Source organism: Triticum aestivum, chromosome 1D, assembly GCF_018294505.1.
Source record: "Triticum aestivum cultivar Chinese Spring chromosome 1D, IWGSC CS RefSeq v2.1, whole genome shotgun sequence".
NCBI lineage: Eukaryota > Viridiplantae > Streptophyta > Magnoliopsida > Poales > Poaceae > Triticum > Triticum aestivum.
In genome coordinates, this window is record NC_057796.1 from 483,694,506 (window position 1) to 483,714,785 (window position 20,280).

The 20,280-nt window shown below is 46.4% G+C and overlaps 1 protein-coding gene across 1 annotated transcript; it reads left to right on the forward strand.

The window, feature by feature from the left end:
- The first annotated feature begins 17,931 nt into the window (after positions 1-17,931).
- Positions 17,932-20,054, forward strand: LOC123177784 (serine carboxypeptidase-like 50). The gene has a single exon (XM_044591314.1). It carries the CDS (start codon positions 18,001-18,003, stop codon positions 19,375-19,377), a length of 1,377 nt encoding a protein of 458 aa, XP_044447249.1. The 5' UTR covers positions 17,932-18,000; the 3' UTR covers positions 19,378-20,054.
- Positions 20,055-20,280: the final 226 nt, after the last annotated feature.

Consider the following 20,280-nt stretch of genomic DNA (forward strand, 5'->3'; position numbering starts at 1 on the left):
CCCAATCCTTTTTGTAGCAAAGGACAAGCCTGGACAAATTTTTATATGAAGGAAAACGCTCCCGAGGACACATGGGAATTATCGTCAAGCTAGTTTTCATCACGCTCATATGATTCACGTTCGTTACTTTGATAATTTGATATGTGGGTGGACCGGTGCTTGGGTACTGCCCTTCCTTGGACAAGCATCCCACTTATGATTAACCACTCTCGCAAGCATCCGCAACTACGAAAGAAGAATTAAGGTAAACCTAACCATAGCATGAAACATATGGATCCAAATCAGCCCCTTACGAAGTAACGCATAAACTAGGGTTTAAGATTCTGTCACTCTAGCAACCCATAATCTACTTATGACTTCCCAATGCCTTCCCCTAGGCCCAAATAATGGTGAAGTGTCATGTAGTCGACGTTCACATAACACCACTAGAGGAAAGACAACATACATCTCATCAAAATATCAAACGAATACCAAATTCACATGACTACTTATAGCAAGACTTCTCCCATGTCCTTAGGAACAAACGTAACTACTCACAAATCATATTCATGTTCATAATCAGAGGGGTATTAATATGCATAAAGGATCTGAACATATGATCTTCCACCAAATAAACCAACTAGCATCAACTACAAGGAGTAATCAACACTACTAGCAACCCACAGGTACCAATCTGAGGCTTTGAGACAAAGATCGGATACAAGAGATGAACTAGGGTTTGAGATGAGATGGTGCTGGTGAAGATGTTGATGGAGATTGACCCCCTCCCACTGAGAGGATCGATGGTGATGACGATGGTGACGATTTCACCCTCCCGGAGGGATGTTTCCCCGGCAGAACAGCTCCACCGGAGCCCTAGATTGGTTCCGCCAAGGTTCCGCCTCGAGACGGCGACGCTTCATCCCGAAAGCTTCCTTCTGATTTTTTCCAGGACGAAAGACTTCATATAGCAGAAGATGGGAATCAGAGGCCTGCCAGGTGGCCCAAGAGATAGGGGGCGCGCCCCCACCCTCGTGGCCAGGGTGTGGGCCCCCTCTGATTGATTCTTTCGCCAGTATTTTTATATATTCCAAAACGTGCCTCCGTGAAATTTCAGGACTTTTGGAGTTGTGCAGAATAGGTCTCTAATATTTGCTCCCTTTCCAGCCCAGAATTTCAGCTGCTACATTCTCCCTCTTCGTGTAAACCTTGTAAAATAAGAGAGAATAGGCATAAGTATTGTGACATAATGTGTAATAACAGCCCATAATGCAATAAATATCGATATAAAAGCATGATGCAAAATGGACGTATCACTATGCATCTCCTAGATAGATCTTGCGTGATCGTAGGATTTTTTTTGAAATTGCATGCTACGTTCCCCAACAAATATATGCTACCAAGCATCCCCGGAAAGCCCCTATTTGCATAGATCGCCAAGAACTCGGTTGTATCTACAACATTTGGCTCTCTCACTTACTCCCGACCAAACACTGCTACCACAGCATTGCAGAACTTGTACATTGGTGCAAGGCATGTGGACTCACACATGCGGACATACTCATCGACAAGATCACCGGGTATTCAGCATGCAAGCATCCGAATAGCTGCAGTGCATTTCTGATAAGAGGAGAAGCCAACCTTTTCAAAGGCATTCTCCTTGCGTACGAAATAATCATCATACACCATCAGCCCATCCCGAATACGATTGAATACGTGTCCAGCCATCCGGAAGTGGTGCCGTAATATCTTGGGTTTCTAGAGTGGGGACATGCACTGAAAGTAGTCGGACCAAAGTAGGCAATGGCCATCCTCTCTGTTGCCATTCAACACCGACGCGTGGCCCGGGATCGATCCCTAAACCTCGGCCACTGCCCAGCTATGTGGTCATTGACAACCAAAGTATGAGCCACAAACTCCTCATCGTCCGACGACGAATCACCGGAATCACAAATGAAGTTGAAAAAGAACTCATCTCCACTGCCCATTTGGACCTTGCGGGCGAAACGTCGAACACCTTGCGGGCGTGGTGGAAGAAGCTGACCGGTGAAGAGCCATGTGCCTCTCCCAGGCCTGTCGCAAGCCCGTCGATGCGAAGTCAACCGTGGAGTGAGGCCGCTGGCCTAGGAGCGATGCTGGTGGTAGTGGAGGCCAGGGGGTGGCATGACCGTGTAGGTGCTATGACGGTGGCGAAAACAGGCCACCAACACCGACAATAGTGGTCAGGTGGGGCATGCAGTCGGGAGAGGTGTGTGGATGCGGGCGGCGGCCTGGGCTGCATCCAAACAACCAGAAGTGGTCGGCGGTTGCTACTTCTTGAGCTTGTGTTGGTTTTTCCCTTGAAGAGGAAAGGGTGATGCAGGAAAAGTAGAGATAAGTATTTCCCCCAGTTTGAGAACCAAGGTATCAATCCAGTAGGAGGTGCACGCAAGTCTCCAATCTATGCACCTACACAAACAATCAAACACTTGCACCCAACGCGATAAAGGGGTTGTCAATCCCTTTACGGTCACTTGCAAGGATGAGATCTGATAGGGGTAGATATAAAAGATTACTAAAACGTAAAACAAAGTAAAAACAAATAAATTGCAGCAAGGTATTTTTGGGTTTTTTGGTTTATAGATCTGAAAATACATGATGGAAAATAGACCAGGGGCCCATAGGTTTCACAAGAGGCTTCTCTCTTGAAAGAAAACATATGGTGGGTGAACAAATTACTATCGAGCAATTGATAGAAAAGCGCAAAGTTATGACGATATCCAAGGCAATGATTATGAATATAGGCATCACGTCCGTGTCAAGTAGACCGACTCCTACCTGCATCTACTACTATTACTCCACGCATCGACCGCTATCCAGCATGCATCTAGAGTATTAAGTTCATAAGAACGGAGTAACGCCTTAAGTAAGATGACATGATGTAGAAGCATAAACTCAAGCAATATGATGAAAACCCCATCTTTTTATCCTCGATGGCAACAATACAATACGTGCCTCGCTACCCCTACTTTGTCATTGGGTGAGGACACCGCAAGATTGAACCCAAAACTAAGCACCTCTCCCATTGCAAGAAGAACCAATCTAGTTGGCCAAACCAAACCGATAATTCGAAGAGAAATACAAAGATATCAAATCAGGCATATAAGAATTCAGAGAAGATTCAAATAATATTCATAGATAATCTGATCATAAATCCACAATTCATCGGATCTCGACAAACACACCGCAAAAGAATATTACATCGGATAGATCTCCAAGAACATCGAGGAGAACATTGTATTGAAGATCAAAGAGAGAGAAGAAGCCATCTAGCTACGAGCTATGGACCCGTAGGTCTGTGGTAAACTACTCACGCTTCATTGGAAGGGCAATAGAGTTGATGTAAAAGCCCTCCGTGATCGAATCCCCTCCGGCAGGGTGCCAGAAGAAGCCCCAAGATGGAATCTCACGGATACAGAAGGTTGTGGCGGTGAAAAAGTATTTTGGTGGATGCGTCTGGTTGTTTGGGAATATTTGGGAATTTATTGGCCAAATATTAGGGTTGGAGGAGCTCCGAGGGGCCCACAAGCCATCAGGGCGCGCCCCTGAGGCTTGTGGCTGCCTCAGGACTCCTCTGACTTCATCTCCAAGTCCTACGGGTGTCTTCTGGTTCAATAAAAATCATCGCGAAAGTTTTATTCCGTTTGGTATTCCTTTTCTATAAAACTCAAAAAAAGGAAAAAAAACAGAAACATGCACTTGGCTCTAGGTTAATAAGTTAGTCCCAAAATAATATAAAATAGCATATTAATGCATATAAAATATCCAAAATAGATAATATAATAGCATGGAACAATCAAAAATTATAGATACGTTGGAGACGTATCAGCGGTGACGAGGGCGGGGTGGCCAGGGTGTGTCGTATGTCGACGGGAGAGGGGAAGAATGGTCGATTTGCAACTGTGTGGTGGGTTAGGGGATGGCAAAGGCATGCGTCGCGTGTGTTCTCGCCTTGTCCGCTCCCATGCAAACCCGACCCAAACTTGAGACAGAAATGGATCACAGATGGACAAAAACGGACACTCATTCGTTTGCATCCACACATTGGTCCATGATTTGTGTCTGTTTTGATCTAAATGGACCCAAACGAGGTAATATGCGGACACACTCGAGTTGCTCTAAGAGAGAGCAACTCCAACACGCCGACCCAATGGGACGACGATTTTGTCCGCTTTTTGTTCGTTTGGGTCGGCAGCCCACTCGGCGTCCGCCCTGTTTATCATTTGGATCGGCAGTGTGCCCAACGCACCGACCCATATTTGTCGGCGTGGCCGGCTGGCCTCCCTTTTTCAACAAATATGCACACATTTTGCATTATTTCACAAGCAAACATATAGAAAATAGCATAGTTTCACAACCAAATAAATTAAGCATAGTTTACAAGCCGAATAAAAATTAAATTGTCTCAAATACATGTGAAAAAAAGATACATCTATTGGTTGCCAACATGAGCCCACATATGCTCAACCAAATCATTTGGCAGCTGCATGTGAGTTTCTCAATCACGCATTTCATGGTGAAATTGGGTGAACTGTTCAAATGTTGTCGCTCCTCCATGCTCAGGCACAACATTCTCACCCTGAAACTGAAACCCTTGATCGTAGATACGTTCCGGGCGCTCATCTTCTACGATCATATTGTGCATGATCACATAAGCAGTCATCACCTCCCGTAGCTTCTGGTACTCAAGTCCTAGCAGGATACCAAACGATGCCCCATCTAGATTGCAAAACACCAAAGGCACACTTGACGTCCTTCCTAGAACTCTCTTGCTCTTGGGAAAATCTTTTCCTCTTCTCTCCGACAGGGTTGGGGATTGTCTTCACAATAGTGGTCCACTTAGGATAGATACCGTCACCTAGGTAGTATCCTTTGGCGTAGTTGTGGCCGTTGATGGTAACATTCATTGGCGGGTTGTTGCCTTCGGCAAGCCTTGCAAACACCGGCGAGCGTTGAAGCACGTTGATATCATTGTGTGGTCCGGCCATGCCGAAGAAAGAGTGCCAGATCCAGAGATCTTGTGAGGCCACATCCTCAAGTATGACAGTGCAAGCCCTGACATGACCATTATACTGTCCTTGCCAAGCAGAAGGGCAGTTCTTCCACTCCCAGTGCATGCAGTCTATGCTGCCAAGCATCCCTGGGAAGCCCCTGCTGGCATTCATCGCGAACAAGCGGGTTGTATCTTGAGGAGTCGGCTCTCTCAAGTACTCAGGGACAAACACAACAATGAAAGCCTTGCAGAACTTGTACATGGAGTCTAGGCATGTAAACTCGCACATACAGACGTACTCATCAATGAGATCACAGGGCACTCCGTATGCAAGCATCCAGATGGCTGCAGTGCATTCTGATAAGATGAGAAGCCAATCTTTCCAAGGGCATCCTCTTTGCACTCGAAATAGTTATCGTATCCGACCACCCCTCTCTAATATGGTTGAAAATATGCCTACTCATACAGAAACGCCACCAAAAATTATGATGGTTGAACAACAGGTTGGTTGTGTCAAAGTAGTCCTTCGAAAGAAGGAAATGTCCGCTCTCTGGGTTGCGATTCAACGCCGGAAGGTTCCCCGAGATCGAGCCCTGACTGGCTATTAATGTGGCGATGGACCAACACGGCAGCCAAGATCTCCTCCTCATCATCGGACGAGAAATTGTCGGAGCGCAAAGGAAATTGTGGAAGAAGAACTCGTCGGCAGAGTCCATTTTGTACCTTGGCAAACTATCGAACAACTTGCAGGCATCGACGAAGGAGCTGGCCAGCGAAGAGACGCATGCCTCCCTTGGTCCAGGTGGCTGGCCTGTTGATAACCTACAAGTATAGGGGATCGCAACAATTTTCGAGGGTAGAGTATTCAACCTAAATTTATTGATTCGACACAAGGGGAGCCAAAGAATATTCTCAAATATTAGCAGCTGAGTTGTCAATTCAACCACACCTGAAAGGTATTTAGTAGCAAAGTATTTAGTATGGAAGTAACGGTAACAGTGGAAAAAGTAACAGTAGCAGTTTCGTAGCAATTGTAACAGTGGCAACGAAAAAGTAACTTAGCAAAGATCAATATGAAACGAGCTCGTAGGCAATGGATCAATGATGGATAATTATGTCGGATGGCATTCATCATGAAACGGTTATAACATAGGGTGACACAGAACTAGCTCCAATTCATCAATATAATGTAGGCATGTATTCCAAATATAGGCATACGTGCTTATGGAAAAGAACTTGCATGACATCTTTTTTCCTACCCTCCCGTGGCAGCGGGGTCCTATTGGAAACTAAGGGATATTAAGGCCTCCTTTTAATAGAGAATCGGACCAAAGCATTAGCACTTAGTGAATACATGAACTCCTCAAACTACGGTCATCACTGGGAAGTGTCCCGACTATTGTCACTCCGGGGTTGCCGGATCATAACACATAGTAGGTGACGATAACTTGCAAGATAGAATCAAGAACACAAATATATTCATGAAAACATAATAGGTTCAGATCTGAAATCATGGCACTCGGGCCCTAGTGACAAGCATTAAGCATAGCAAAGTCATAGTAACATCAATCTTAGAACACAGTGGATACTAGCGATCAAACCCTAACAAAACTAACTCGATTACATAGTAAATCTCATCCAACCCATCACCGTCCAGCAATCCTACGATGGGATTACTCACGCATGGCGGTGAGCATCATGAAATTGGTGATGGAGGATGATTGATGATGACGATGGCGCAACGGACTCCAGATATGCCCTCCCGAGGAAGAACAGGGCTTGGCAGCGGCTCCGTATCGTAAAACGCGATGGATCCTTCTCTCTGATCTTTTTCTCCCCGAACGTGAATATATGGAGTTGGAGTTGAGGTCGGTGCAGGTCCAGGGGCCCACAATGACAGAGGGCGCGCCTAGGGGGGTGGGCGCGCCCCCACCCTTGTGGCCAGGGTGTGGGCCCCCTTCAGTTGATTCTTTCGCCAATATTTTTTATTTATTCCAAAACTGATCTCCGTGAATTTTCAGGTCATTCCGATAACTTTTATTTCTACACAAAAATAACACCATGGCAATTCTGCTGAAAACAACATCAGTCCGGATTAGTTCCATTCAAATCATGCAAGTTAGAGTCAAAAACAAGGGTAAAAGAGTTTGGAAAAGTAGATACGACAGAGACGTATCACTTGTAGGCGTCCGACGAGCGTGCCGGCGTTAGGACTACTACCTCTTGAGCATGCGTTGGTTTTCCCTTGAAGAGGAAAGGGTGATGCAACAAAGTAGCGTAAGTATTTCCCTCAGTTTTTTAGAACCAAGGTATCAATCCAGTAGGAGATAACACGTAACTCGCCTAGTACCTGCACAAACAATCAAGAACCTTGCAACCAACGCGATAAAGGGGTTGTCAATCCCTTCACGACCAATCGCAAAAGTGAGATCTAATAAAGATAATAAGATAAATATTTTTGGTATTTTTGTTGTATAGATTGGAAAGTAAAGATTGTAAAAATAAATAAATAGGAAACTAAAAGTGTAGATCGGAAACTTATATGATGGAAAATAGACCCCGGGGCCATAGGTTTCACTAGTGGCTTCTCTCATGATAGCATATATTACGGTGGTGAACAAATTACTGCCGAGCAATTGATAGAAAAGCGCATAGTTATGAGAAATATCTAGGCATGATCATGAATATAGGCATCACGTCCGTGTCAAATAGACCGAAACGATTCTGCATCTACTACTATTACTCCACACATCGACCGCTATGCAGCATGCATCTAGAGTATTAAGTTCATAAGAACAGAGTAACGCTTTAGGCAAGATGACATGATGTAGAGGGGTAAACTCAAGCAATATGATATAAACCCCATCTTTTTATCCTCGATGGCAACAATACAATACGTGCCTTGCTGCCCCTACTGTCACTGGGAAAGGACACCGCAAGATTGAACCCAAAGCTAAGCACTTCTCCCATTGCAAGAAAGATCAATCTAGTAGGCCAAACTAAACTGATAATTCGAAGAGACTTGCAAAGATAACAAATCATGCATATAAGAATTCGGAGAAGAACCAAATATTATTAATAGATAAACTTGATCATAAATCCACAATTCATCGGATCTTGGCAAACACATCGCAAAAGAGTATTACATCGAATAGATCTCCAAGAACATCAAGGAGAACTTTGTATTGAGAACCAAAGAGAGAGAAGAAGCCATCTAGCTAATAACTATGGACCCGAAGGTCTGTGGTAAACTACTCACACATCATCGGAGAGGCTATGGTGTTGATGTAGAAGCCCTCCGTGATCGATTCCCCCTCTGGCGGAGCGCCGAAAAAGGCTCCAAGATGGGATCTCACGGGTACAGAAGGTTGCGGCGGTGGAAAAGTTGTTATGTGGCTCCCCTGGATGTTTTTAGGGTATAAGAGTATATATAGGCGAAAGAAGTACGTCGGTGTAGCTACGAGGGGCCCACGAGGGTGGGGGCGCGCCTACCCCCCAGGGCGCGTCCTCCTGCCTCGTGGCCGCCTCGTGGCGTCTCTGACTTCCACTCCAAGTCTCCTGGGTTGCGTTTGTTCCAAGAAAGATCCTCGCGAAGGTTTCGTTCCGTTTGGATTCCGTTTGATATTCCTTTTCTACGAAACACCGAAATAGGCAAAAAAACAGAAACTCGCACTGGGCCTCCGGTTAATAGGTTAGTCCCAAAAATAATATAAAAGTGCATATTATTAAAGCCCATTAAACATCCAAAACAGATAATATAATAGCATGGAACAATAAAAAATTATAGATACGTTGGAGACGTATCAAGCATCCCCAAGCTTAATTCCTGCTCGTCCTTGAGTAGGTAAATGATAAAAACAGAATTTTTGATGTGGAATGCTACCTAACATATTTTTCAATGTAATTTCTTTTATTGTGGCATGAATGTTCAGATCCGAAAGTTTCAAGACAAAAGTTTAGTATTGACATAAAAATAATAATAGTTTAAGCATATTAACCAAGCAATTATATCTTATCAAAATAACATAGCCAAAGGAAGCTCGTCCCTACAAAATCATATAGTTTGGCTATGCTTCATCTCCGTCACACAAAATGCTCCCATCATGCACAACCCCGATGACAAGCCAAGCAATTGTTTCATACTTTAGTATTCTCAAACCTTTTCAACTTTCACGCAATATATGAGCGCGAGCCATGGACATAGCACTATAGGTGGAATAGAATGGTGGTTGTGGAGAGGGCAAAAAAGGAGGAAGATGGTCTCACATCAACTAGGCGTATCAATGGGCTATGGAGATGCCCATCAATAGATATCAATGTGAATGAGTAGGGATTGCCATGCAACAGATGCACTAGAGATATAAGTGTATGAAAGCTCAACAAAAGAAACTAAGTGGGTGTGCATCCAACTCGCTTGCTCACGAAGACCTAGGGCATTTGAGGAAGGCCATCATTGGAATATACAAGCCAAGTTCTATAATGAAAAATTCCCACTAGCATATGAAAGTGACAACATAAGAGACTCTCTATCATGAAGATCATGGTGCTACTTTGAAGCACAAGTGTGGAAAAAGGATAGTAACATTGTCCCTTCTCTCTTTTTCTCTCATTTTTTTTATTTTGGTGGGCTTCTTTGGCCTCTTTTTTTTGGGCTTCTTTGGCCTCTTTTATTTTTATTTTGTCCGGAGTCTCATGCCGACTTGTGGGGGAATCATAGTCTCCGTCATCCTTTCCTCACATGGGACAATGCTCAAATAATGAAGATCATCACACTTTTATTTACTTACAACTCAAGAATTACAACTCGATACTTAGAACAAAATATGACTCTATGTGAATGCCTCCGGCGGTGTACCGGGATATGCAATGAATCAAGAGTGACATGTATGAAAGAATTATGAAGGTGGCCTTGCCACAAATACGATATCAACTACATGGTCATGCAAAGCAATATGACAATGATGGAGCGTGTCATAATAAACAGAACGGTGGAAAGTTGCATGGCAATATATCTCGGAATGGCTATGGAAATGCCATAATAGGTAGGTATGGTGGCTTTTTTGAGGAAGGTAAGTGATGGGTTCATGGTACCGGCGAAAATTGCGTGGCACAAGAGAGGCTAGCAATGGTGGAAGGGTGAGAGTGCTTATAATCCACATACTTATTGCAAAAATCTACAAGTCATCAAACCCAAAGCACTACGCGCATGCTCCTAGGGGGATAGATTGGTAGGAAAAGACCATCGCTCGTCCCTGACCGCCACTCGTAAGGAAGGCAATCAAAAAACATCTCATGCTTCAAATTTGTCACACAACGTTTACCATACGTGCATGCTACGGGACATGCAAACCCCAACACAAGTATTTCTCAATTTCACAATTACTCAACTAGCACAACTCTAATATCACTATCTTCATATCTCAAAACAATTATCAAACTTCTTATAATATTTTTAATGCACTCTATATGAAAGTTTTTATTATACCCATCTTGAATGCCCATTATATTAGGACTAATTTTATAACCAAAGCAAATTACCATGCTGTTCTAAAAGACTCTCAAAATAATATAAGTGAAGCATGAGAGATCAATAATTTCTATAAAATAAAACCACCACCATGCTCTAAGAATATATAAGCGAAGCACTAGAGCAAAATTATCTAGCTCAAAAGATATAAGTGAAGCACATAGAGTATTCTAATAAATTCCGATTCATGTGTGTCTCTCCCAAAAGGTGTGTACAGAAAGGATGATTGTGGAAAACTAAAAAGCAAAGACTCAAATCATACAAGGCGCTCCAAGCAAAACACATATATGTGGTGAATAAAAATATAGCCTCAAGTAAAGTTACCGATAGATGAAGACGAAGGAGGGGGTGCCTTCCGGGGCATCCCCAAGCTTAGGCTTTTGGTTGTCCTTGAATTTTACCTTGGTGTGCCTTGGGCATCCCCAAGCTTAGTCTCTTTCCACTCCTTATTCCAAATCCATCAAATCTTTACCCAAAAACTTGAAAACTTCACAACACAAAACTTAAACAGAAAATCTCGTGAGCTCCATTAGTATAAGAAAACAAACCACCACCTTAAGGTACTGTAATGAACTCATTCTTTATTTATATTGGTGTTAAACCTACTGTATTCCAACTTCTCTGTGGTTCATACCCCCCGATACAATCCATAGATTCATTAAAATAAGCAAACGACACACGAAAAACAGAATGTATCAAAACAGAACAGTCTGTAGCAATCTGATTCATATGCATACTTCTGTAACTCCAAAAATTCTGAAATAAATTGGTGGACGTTAAGAATTTGTCTATTAATCATCTTCAAAAAGAATCAACCTAAAAGAACTCTCCAGTAAAAAAATGGCATCTATTCTCGCGAGCGCAAAGTTTCTGTTTTTTACAGCAAGATTGCAAAGACTTTACCCATGTCTTCCCAAAGGTTCTACTTGGCACAAACACTAATTAAAACATAAAACCACATCTAACCAGAGGCTAGATGAATTATTTATTACTAAACAGGAACAAAAAGCAAGAAACAAAAATAAAATTGGGTTACCTCCCAACAAGCGCTATTGTTTAACGCCCCTAGCTAGGCATTAATAATTTTAATGATGCTCACATCAAAGACAAGAATTAAAGCACAAAGAGAGCATCATAGAACACGTGATAAACACATCTAAGTCTAACATACTTCCGATGCATAGGCATTTTATAAGCAAACAAATTATCATAGCAAGCAAAAACTAGCATATGCAAGGAAGAAGAAAGAGACGGTAGCAATCTCAACATGACGAGAGGTAATTTAGTAAGATAAAAAATTCTACAATCATATTTTCCTCTCTCATAATAATTACATGTAGGATCATTCGCAAATTCAACAAAATAGCTATCACATAACATATTATCAACACGATCCACATGCATGCGAAGTTGACACTCTTCCAAAATAGTGGGATTATCATTAACTAAAGTCATGACCTCTCCAAACCCACTTTTATCAAAAATACCATAAGATTGAACATTCTCCAAATATGTGGGATCTAAAGTTGACACTCTTTCAAACCCGCTTTCAATATTATTGCAAACACTATTATCAATCTCATATTCATCATGGGGCTTAAATAAATTTTCAAGATCATAGGAAGAATCACCCCAATCATGATCATTGCAACAAGTAGTAGACATAGCAAAACTAGCATCCCCAAGCTTAGGGTTTTGCATATTATTAGCACAATTGACATCAAGAGAATTCATAGTAAAATCATTGCAATCATGTTTATTATTCAAGGAGCTATCGTGAATCTCTTCATAAATTTCTTCATCACAATTTTCAGATTCATGAATTTCAAGCAAAACCTCATAAAGATAATCTAGTGCACTCAAATCACTAGAAATTGGTTCATCATAATGGTATCTCTTAAAAAGATTAGCAAGGGGATGAGGATCCATAAACTTTTAGCAAGCGAAGATGCAAGCAAAAAGAAGGCACATGGTAACACAAGATCGAACGGAAGGAGGGCGAAGAAAAGGCAAAGGTGAAGTGGGGGAGAGGAAAACGAGAGGCGAATGGCAAATAATGCAATGCGAGGGAGAAGAGTTTGTGATGGGTACTTGGTATGTCTTGACTTGAGCGTAGATCTCCCCGGCAACGGCGGCAGAAATGGCTAGTTGACGGGAGATCAAATCTTGACTTGACTTGGCGCAAATATCCCCGGCAACGGCGCTAGAAATCCTTCTTGCTACCTCTTGAGCATTCATTGGTTTTCCCTTGAAGAGGAAAGGGTGATGCAGCAAAGTAGCGTTCCCTCAGTTTTTGAGAACCAAGGTATCAATCCAGTAGGAGATAACACACAAGTCACGTAGTACCTGCACAAACAATCAAGAACCTTGCAACCAACACGATAAAGGGGTTGTCAATCCCTTCACGGCCAATCGCAAAAGTGAGATCTGATAAAGATAATAAGATAAATATTTTTGGTATTTTTGTTGTATAGATTGGAAAGTAAAGATTGCAAAATAAAATAAATAGGAAACTAAAAGTGTAGATCGGAAACTTATATGATGGAAAATAGACCCGGGGGCCATAGGTTTCACTAGTGGCTTCTCTCATGATAGCATATATTGCGGTGGGTGAACAAATTACTGTCGAGCAATTGATAGAAAAGCGCATAGTTATGAGAATAACTAGGCATGATCATGAATATAGGCATCACGTCCGTGTCAAGTAGACCGAAACGATTCTGCATCTACTACTATTACTCCACATATCGACCGCTATGCAACATGCATCTGGAGTATTAAGTTCATAAGAACAGAGTAACGCTTTAGGCAAGATGACATGATGTAGTGGGATAAACTCAAGCAATATGATATAAACCCCATCTTTTTATCCTCGATGGCAACAATACAATACGTGCCTTGCCGCCCCTACTGTCACTGGGAAAGGACACCGCAGATTGAACCCAAAGCTAAGCACCTCTCCCATTGCAAGAAAGATCAATCTAGTTGGCAAACTAAACCGATAATTCGAAGATACTTGCAAAGATAACAAATCATGCATATAAGAATTCGGAGAAGAACCAAATATTATTCATAGATAAACTTGATCATAAATCCACAATTCATCGGATCTCGGCAAACACACTGCAAAAGAGTATTACATCGAATAGATCTCCAAGAACATCGAGGAGAACTTTGTATTGAGAACCAAAGAGAGAGAAGAAGCCATGTAGCTAATAACTATGGACGCGAAGGTCTGTGGTAAACTACTCACACATCATCGGAGAGGTTATGGTGTTGATGTATAAGCCCTCCGTGATTGATTCCCCCTCTGGCGGAGCGCCGAAAAAGGCCCCAAGATGGGATCTCACGGGGACAGAAGGTTGCGGAGGTGGAAAAGTGGTTTCATGGCTCCCCTGGATATTTTAGGGTATAAGAGTATATATATGCGAAAGAAGTACGTCGGTGGAGCTACGAGGGGCCCACGAGGGTGGGGGCGCGCCTACCCCCCTGGGCGCGCCCTCCTGCCTCGTGGCCGCCTCGTTGCGTCTCTGACTTCCACTCCAAGTCGCCTGGGTTGCGTTTGTTCCAAGAAAGATCCTCGCGAAGGTTTCGTTCCGTTTGGATTCCGTTTGATATTCCTTTTCTACGAAACACTGAAATAGGCAAAAAAACAGAAACTGGCACTGGGCCTCCGGTTAATAGGTTAGTCCCAAAAATAATTTAAAAGTGCATATTAAAGCCCATTAAACATCCAAAACAGATAATATAATAGCATGGAACAATCAAAATTATAGATACGTTGGAGACGTATCAAGGACGAAGGAGCTGGCCGAGGCGGCGAGGCGGTTTCCTGCTCGCGGTGGCGTTGGGAGGTGGGGGTGGGAAGCTTCGGTGACCCGGCGGCGAGATGATGGTGGCGGCGACGTGGGAGGTGGCGGCGTTGGGGAGGTTTGTCGGCACCGGCAGCTGGCAGAGGCACCGGAAATGGGCGACGGCGGCGACGCAGCGGAGCCGGGCGAGGGTTTGCTGTCGATATGGGATGGGAGAGGATGGCCAATGTGCCACCAACTAGTGTATAGGGGGAGGAGTAGGCGGGCGCGCACGTCCGTTTCTTGTCTGTACCGACGCAAATGAAGCTCAAAATTAGGCGGGTCAGCAGACGGACGAAAATCGGGCGCGCCTCCGTTCGGAGCGGTGCGTTGGGCTGACTTTTCTATCCGCGCCAATCCAAGATGCGTGCGGACGAAATGAGTCGGCGCGTTGGAGATGCTCTAGCATCTCCAACCGCACCCCCAACAGGGCCCCCAGGGCGACCTTTTTCCCGCCGGCGCCGAAAAACCCCCCAATCGCGCCCCAAGACGCCAAAATCCGCCGGTTTCAGCCCCGGCGAACCCATGCCGAACCCAGGGCACTGGGGGGCACTTGGGGGCTCCGGCGGAAGGGAAAAGAGCGTCTGGGCCACCATTGTCAGGCGAAGACGCATCTTTGCACGTCCAGATCCCCCCCCCTCCCGCGCACGCCCTCCCGCCGCCTTGCTGATCCCGGCGCCGACCACCCCCAACCATCGCTAGACAGGCCATTCCCCCGCCGGAAAAGAGAGAGGGTTCCGCCGCGGCATCCTCACCCCGTTCCTGGGCGAGCTTTCCGGTGCTCCGGCCGCACAGGGCGGGATACCGGCAGCTGTGCGCCTACCACACTCGCCAGGTGTTTGGCGATTTGTCTGCTCGGGCATGGACTCGGATGACGAGGAGGCGCTCGGGCCGTTGTTGGAGGACGAAGCCGATGCCGACGCCTAGGACGAAGATCATTTCATGGTCGTCGCCGCCCTGGCCAGCCTGCTTGCGAGCAATGCAAAGCCGCGGCGAGGTGGCTCGGCGCTGGGCCGGCTGAAGGCGAAGTAGAGGCATCGACTGGAAGGCTATTGCTTTCTCAACTCCGACTACTTCGCCGACGCTCCACTGCACGGCGACAAAGTATTTTGGCGCCGTTATCGGATGAGCCGAAAGCTCTTCCTAAGGATTGTGAATTCCATCCGGGAGTTCGACAGCTACTTCAAGTGCAAGAAGGATTGCACCGGCACACTTGGACTCATCTCACTCCAGAAGTGCATGACAGCTATGAGGATGCTTGCATATGGAGCTCTCAGTGATTCACTCGAAGACTATGGGCACATGGCCGAGTCCACGACCATTGAGTGTTTCTACAAGTTCTATAGGCAGTGGTGGCAGTGTTTGGACCGCAATACTTGCGATCACCCAATGTTGAAGACACTGCTCGGATCCTAGCACAGAATGCAGCAAGATGATTTTCCGGGATGCTTGGAAGCATCGACTGCATGCATTGGAAATGGAAAACCTGTCCATTTGCTTGGCAGGGGATGTACAAAGGCGCCAAAGGCGTTTGCAGTGTGGTACTTGAGGCAGTGGCCACACACGACCTCTGGATTTGGCACTCCTTCTTTGACATGCCAGGAACTCACAATGACATCAACGTATTGCAGTGCTCCCTTGTCTTTGCCAAGCTTGTTGAAGGTCATTCTTCTCGGGTGAACTTCGAGGCCAATGGGCCACACTACAACAAGGGATACTACCTAGCAGATGGCATCTATCCGAGATGATCCATATTTGTGAAGACTATCTCAAACCCTGTGCCAGGAGGCAAGTACTCCCACTTTGCGAAGGTTCAGCAGGCTTGCAGGAAGGATGTCGAGCGGGCATTTGGTGTGCTCCAATCTCGATTTGCTGTTGTCTGGTTCCCCGCTCAGACCTGGTCAAAAGATCAAGGGACAATTGCATTTTTACCCCTAGTTGGTTCCTACCCACGGGTTTTGCCCTTACTTTTTGAGCTTGCTCAGTTTTGCCCTTACTTTTTCCGTCGAGGTCCCTCGAATGCCCTTTGACCGTTTGACTAAAACTTTGAAAATTCATAACTAATTCATATGAACTCAGAAAAATGCAAATAAGATATCAAAATGTTCAGATAAACATTACCTTTATGTGAATATCATTTGCATTCAGTACAAAAGGACCCTTTAAACTACTTGGGGTAATTAATGTTATTAACATTATTAAAAATAAAAAGGTAAAAAAATATTTTTCATGAATAAAAATTACACGCAAATGTAGGTGATGTTTTCTGAACATCCAGATATATTATTTGCATTTTTCTGAGTTCGTATCAACTTGTTATGAAGTTTCCAAATAACGGTCAAAGTCGTTAGAACATTCTTAACAAGATGATACGAACTCAGAAAAATGCAAATATGATATCTGGATGTTCAGAAAACATCACCTACATTTGCATGTAATTTTTATTCATGAAAAATATATTATTTATACCTTTTTATTTTTAATAAGTTAATAACATTAATTACCTCAGGTAGTTTAAATGGTGCTTTTGTCCTGAATGCAAATGATATGCACATAAAGGTAATGTTTATCTGAACATTTTGATATCTTATTTTCATTTTTCCGAGTTCATATGAATTAGTTATGAATTTTCAAAGTTTTGGTCAAACGGTCAAAGGGCATTCGTGGGACCACGACGGAAAAAGTAAGGGCAAAACTGAGCAAGCTCGAAAAGTAAGGGCAAAACCCATGGGTAGGAACCAACTAGGGGTAAAAATGCAATTGTCCCAAAGATCAAATGTGAGAGATCATGACTTGCTGTGTCATCTTGCACAACATAATCATTGAGAGCGAGCAGGAAGAGCCAGTGTTTGACACTGAACCATATTACAGGCAGGGTCCTCATGCCCAAATTGATCACCACCTGCCGGCAACCTGGACGGCCTTCCTCAATATGCTCAGGAGATCCGAGACCCACTGATGCATCAACAACTACAGCAGGATCTGGTGGAGCACCTATGGAGGCTCAAGGGCAACGCCTAGCTCGACCTGTGATGAAATATGAGTTTTTTTGTTGTTGAACCATATAATTTGTATTGAACTACTTGATTTCGATTGATTTCCTGTGATGAACTATGTGATAAAAAATAACTTCTGCTGAATTTGCTCCGAACCGCGGCGAATATGGGCCGGCATTAGTCAATTTGCGCCGATAGCGAGTCAATTTTGCGCCGAAAGTGAACTAAAAAGTGAGCAAATTTGTGTCAAAATTGGGCCGAAATCGACGCCTGAGGATGACATGGGGTGGCGGCAGGGAACCCAATCGCCCCTGCTGATTTTAGCGCCGGTTCACCCAGGCGGCGATATTTGAAGCGGGGGTGGGGGTGGGAGGAATTGGAATTCTCATCTAGGAAATGGCTGAACGAATCCAATCAGATCTTGGCAACTTTGAGTTGTCGCTTTCCAGATTTCGTGTCACAATGAGCATAGCTCACGACCCGTCTATGTCGTGCACGTGGACTCGTGGAGCGCGTGCGATTACTACAATGCACCGTGATGCCCAGTTGAGGTGCCAGTATCTAGCTCTCTTCACTCCCGCCAGACGAAAGCGACGCACCACACCACGTCGAGCCATGGAGTCACCGCCTCGTGCGGTGCAGCTGCTGGTTCTTCTCGGCGTCGCCGCCGTCTCGGCCTCGGCTGATGCGGCGTTTCCAAGAGAGGCGCTCCCGACCAGCTCCGGCTACCTCCCCGTCGACGCCTCCACCAACGCCTCGCTCTTCTTCGCCTTCTACGAGGCCAGTGCCCCGCTCGCCGCGCCGGCCGACACGCCGCTGCTCCTCTGGCTCGAGGGCGGCCCCGGCTGCTCCGGGCAGCTCAGCAACTTCCTCCAGCTCGGTCCCTACTCCCTCCGCCGCCGCACCGGCAACTGCACCTCCCCCTCGCGTAACCCCTTCGCGTGGAACCGCCGCTTCGGGCTGCTCTTCCTCGACAGCCCGCTGGGCACTGGCTTCAGCGCCGCGTCGTCCGTCGCGGACATCCCGCGGAGCCAGCCCGCCATCGCCGAGCACGTCCTCGCCGCGCTCCAGTCCTTCTTCGACGCCAGCCCGGCCCACTTCCGCGCGCGGCCCTTCTTCCTCGCCGGCGAGAGCTACGCCGGCAAGTACGTCCCCGCGGCAGCGTCGCGCATCCTCGCCGCGAACACGGCGCTGCCGGCGAACAGAAGGATCGGCCTCCGCGGCGTGGCCATCGGCAACGGGCTGGTGCACCCGGTCGCGCAGGTCGCCACGTACGCCGACACGGCCTACTTCATGGGGCTCGTCAACCGGCGGCAGCGGCGGGAGCTGGAGGTTATGCAGGCCGAGACGATGGCGCTAGCGCGGGCGGGGCGGTGGGGTGAGGCGACGGACGCGCGCGCGCGGTTGCTGGCGCGGCTGCAGGCGGCCACGGGCCTCGCCACGCTCTTCGACGTGGTCACCCAGGGGTGGCTGGACGCCGACATGCTGGGCGAGTTCGTGAACCGGGCCGGCGTCAAGGCGGCGCTGGGTGCGCGGGGCGACGTCGCGTGGGAGGCCTGCGCGGCGGCGGTGGTCACCGCGTTGCGGGAGGACGGGATGAAGAGTGCAAAGCCGGAGGTGGAAGCGCTGTTGCGGCGGGAGGGGATGCGGGTGCTTCTGTACGAGGGTCTCCGCGACCTGCGCGACGGCGTGGCGTCGGCGGAGGCGTGGCTGGAGGAGGTGGACTGGGACGGGATGGCGGAGTTCCGAGAAGCCGAGCGCGCCGTGTGGCGGACCACCGACGAGGGGGAGCTCGCCGGGTACGTGCAGAGGCACGGCGCGCTGGCGCACGTGGTGGTGTACGGTGCCGGGCACTTCGTGCCGGCGGGCAATGGCCGCGCGGCGCAGGAGATGATTGAGGGTTGGGTGTCCCAGATGGGAGTGTTTGGTAGCGGCAATACCGGCGACCGTGTACTCGAGACCGGCGGCGGCGTCGGGCACGCCGTGATATGATTAAGCTTGTAAAGACCACGAGTCTGACAGTCATCAACGTAGGAGCAACTCTGCCTACCGCTTCGTTCTCAACCGCCCAGGGGAGGCGATTTGGCAGGCCAAGCCGTTCCTGCTTCCTGTTGCCGGTGAGGCCGTCGGCTCCTCTGCCCTCCGCTCACCGCTCCGGCGGCAGCGGGAGGGTGGGGGAGCCCGGGTCCTTCCGTCCGGTCTGTAGATAGGTTTAGGATAGGTATGTCGGGTAACGGCGCTTGTTCGGTGCCGACGCCGCCATCGCGAAGAAAGTTTTTCGGGCCACCGCCTTCACGATGTTCTTCAGCGGTGTCGAGGAGCCACGGATTTGTGTTCGAGCGAGTTCTTCAAGACGGCGGTGGAGTTCTTGCTCTGGCTCTTGTTTCTTTGGCTCCATCCGCATCGCGCCGGCTGTGTCTCCAGTGTCGTCGCAGAGCCGGAAGTATGTATCTTGGAGTTGGCCGACACTCCAGCGCCGGTCTTGTCCAAGGGATGCTCAACAAGGAGATTTGGCGTGGAAGATTAGTCTAAATTTCAGTTAAGTTCGTCTAAATGTCTATGTAAAATATTTCGAATCGGCAGCGAATTTCGTTCTAGTAAGTTGTATGTACTTGTTGAATCAAATTTGTGTTTGTATGCACAAAATTTGTGCTTGTGCCACTGATTTTTTTTACTCCGCTAAATATTAAGGATCCGTTAGAAATGGTCGATCGAATCCTCTAAAGGATAATCGATTGTATCCTCTAAAATTTAAGAAATCAGTTAGAGTTGCTCTAAGGTACAAAGTGCTCTTACAAAGTTACATATAATGGTTTAGCGCCTTCTATATGCATAGGAACAACTTCTTTGCATCTTAATTATTTTCCTAGATAAATAGCAAGAATAAGAGCATCT